Source organism: Aplysia californica, unplaced genomic scaffold (genome assembly GCF_000002075.1).
Source record: "Aplysia californica isolate F4 #8 unplaced genomic scaffold, AplCal3.0 scaffold00232, whole genome shotgun sequence".
Lineage (NCBI taxonomy): Eukaryota > Metazoa > Mollusca > Gastropoda > Aplysiida > Aplysiidae > Aplysia > Aplysia californica.
The window spans coordinates 36563-38746 of record NW_004797502.1 but is presented as its reverse complement, the minus strand read 5'-3'; the positions used below and the strand labels follow the sequence as shown (position 1 = coordinate 38746).

The window sequence follows — 2184 nt, the reverse complement described above, 5'->3', positions numbered from 1 at the left end:
GTCGAGAAGAAGAGTGGTTATCTTAGACAGGTGGTCCTCTATTATAGACAGGGTCATTATAATAGACAAAACCTAAGTGGAGAATCGGAAAGTGGTCATTTGCACAGATGGCTGTACAGTATTGTTGTTGTTGTTGTTGTTGTTGTTGTTGCTGTTGTTCCTGTTGTTGTTTTTAATGTTGTTGTCGTTGTTGTTGTAGCTGAATGCGTGAATGCTTTCTTGTGGAATACCTCATAAAAGCACATTATTACCTTCTGCTGCTTATTACCAGGCTTACATAGCTGCTGCTGCTGCTGCTGTTGTTGTTGTTGTCGTCGTCGTCATTGTAGTTGTTGTTGCTGTCGTTGTTGTTGATGTTGTTATTGTTGGTGTTGTTGTTGAGGATGTTGCTACTGGCGTTGCTATTTCTTTTGTTGTTATTGTTGCTGCTGAAAGGGTGAATGCTTGATTATGGAACACCCCATAGAAGCCTATCTTGTTAAGCCTATCGCAGAACTTACGTGCATTCCCTGAGGCCCGTGGAAACCGCCATAGCCTGGGTACATCCCTCCGTATCCGCCGCCAAAGCCGTTGTAGTTGTAGTCGAAGTCATTATACTGAGAGATGGTCACAGTAATGGCGTCGGTCGTTTTACCTCTGTGTGTTTTCTTTTTGCTGCATGTAAGTCGAATTGAGCCTGGATATGGGGGGTGCGCACAAAATATGTCTTTGAAACACTCCAAATGATGGATTAAGTGGTTTTAAAAATACAAATAAAGCTAATAATCAGACGTATCATGAAGAAACTAAGGATATTACAAAAAAGGAAAGGAAAGGAAGATACTGGGTATAACAATATTATTCGGTCAAATATTCCACACACAAAAAATACCACCGAAGACAGGAGTGGCAGAAGACCCCAAATTTATGCTTCGACAAAAATGGAAATGGGCCTGCCCTGGCCACATCGGCAAAAGGAAGACAACATATGGAAAAAAATATGCACTGAAGTGAAACCGAGAAACCCCCCCAAAAAACCCCAACAACAACAACCCAACAACAACACCAAAAACCCACCCCAAAAAACAACAAAACAAAACAACCCCAAACAAACCAAAACAAAACAAAAACAACAACAACAAAAAACAAGAAGAGGAGCAAGATGACATCAGGGTGCAGACAGGTACAACCTGGACATAGAAGGCTGGAGGCTGTGGTAGGAGGGCTAGCTTCTGCAGGGAAGAGACAACTCCAAGGAAGAAGGTAAAGTTTACGGTCTGATAACATCATTATAATAAATAATAAAAATAGAAATAATAATGATAATGATAATAATAACAATAACAACAATGATAACAGTGATATAGATAATAATAAATAATTAATGGGGGGCCATTTTAACGCATCGCACTTGACGCATGTACAAAAAGTAAACCCATTGTCTCAGTGGGGCATGCATACATCGTGGAAAAATTGAATAAATATCGGAAATTCATCGTCATCATCACATCATCATCAACATCATCATCATCATCATCATCATCATCACCGACTAAACAATTCCACTTTTTCTTGTTCTGCTTTTAATGTTTTGTTCTTCTTGAAACCTAACAATGTGCACCATTTTAACACATTTTACGTAACCTACAATCATCATCATCCAGTGCCAGATCTGCAACAGACATCGGCGATCATGGTTCTCCTTTCATTCCTTTGCTCGGATGCTCTGAAAAAAGCTGCGTTTCTTTCCCTGTTGCCCATTTGTTTAGGTTCCCTAAATATGTTGTTCTTTACCTACAGTTTAGGCACCAAAATCAAATCACAGGGGAAAAATATTGACACCTCATGTTCTTACCGTCATAATCTTTCCTGTCGTAGTCGTCGAGCCCCAAAAAGTTACCACCGCTTCCAAAAAGTGGCATATGTCCCATCATTCCTACTGGCCCGTGCATCATGCCGAAGTACTGACAGAGAGAGACCCGGAGAAACAGGGAAATAACAACCAGGAGGGCCTTCATGTTAAAAAAATTCGCCATCTTGTCTCCTGAACCTGCTGGAAAATACCAAGAAAACACCCCCTTAGGAAATAAATTAATACTGCTAGTTGAGTCATAAAATAGGCTTCGTTGGAGAAATGTTGTTGATGGCGTATGCTCCACTGGGAGTTAAAAAGTGCAAGAGAGAGAGAGATAGAGAGAGAGAGAG

The 2184-nt window shown here is 40.5% G+C and overlaps 1 protein-coding gene across 1 annotated transcript in view; it reads right to left on the bottom strand.

Annotated features, from left to right (window-relative positions):
• Positions 1-470: 470 nt before the first annotated feature.
• The window catches only part of LOC106011980, a 5196-nt gene continuing 3482 nt past the window's right edge, over positions 471-2184 (bottom strand). The window contains exons 2-3 of the mRNA XM_013083432.1: positions 1835-2032; positions 471-676 (exon numbers count right to left, since the gene is read on the bottom strand). Of these exons, the coding sequence (XP_012938886.1) occupies positions 471-676; positions 1835-2015 (387 nt within the window). The 5' untranslated portion in view covers positions 2016-2032. The remainder of the gene's footprint in view (positions 677-1834; positions 2033-2184) is intronic.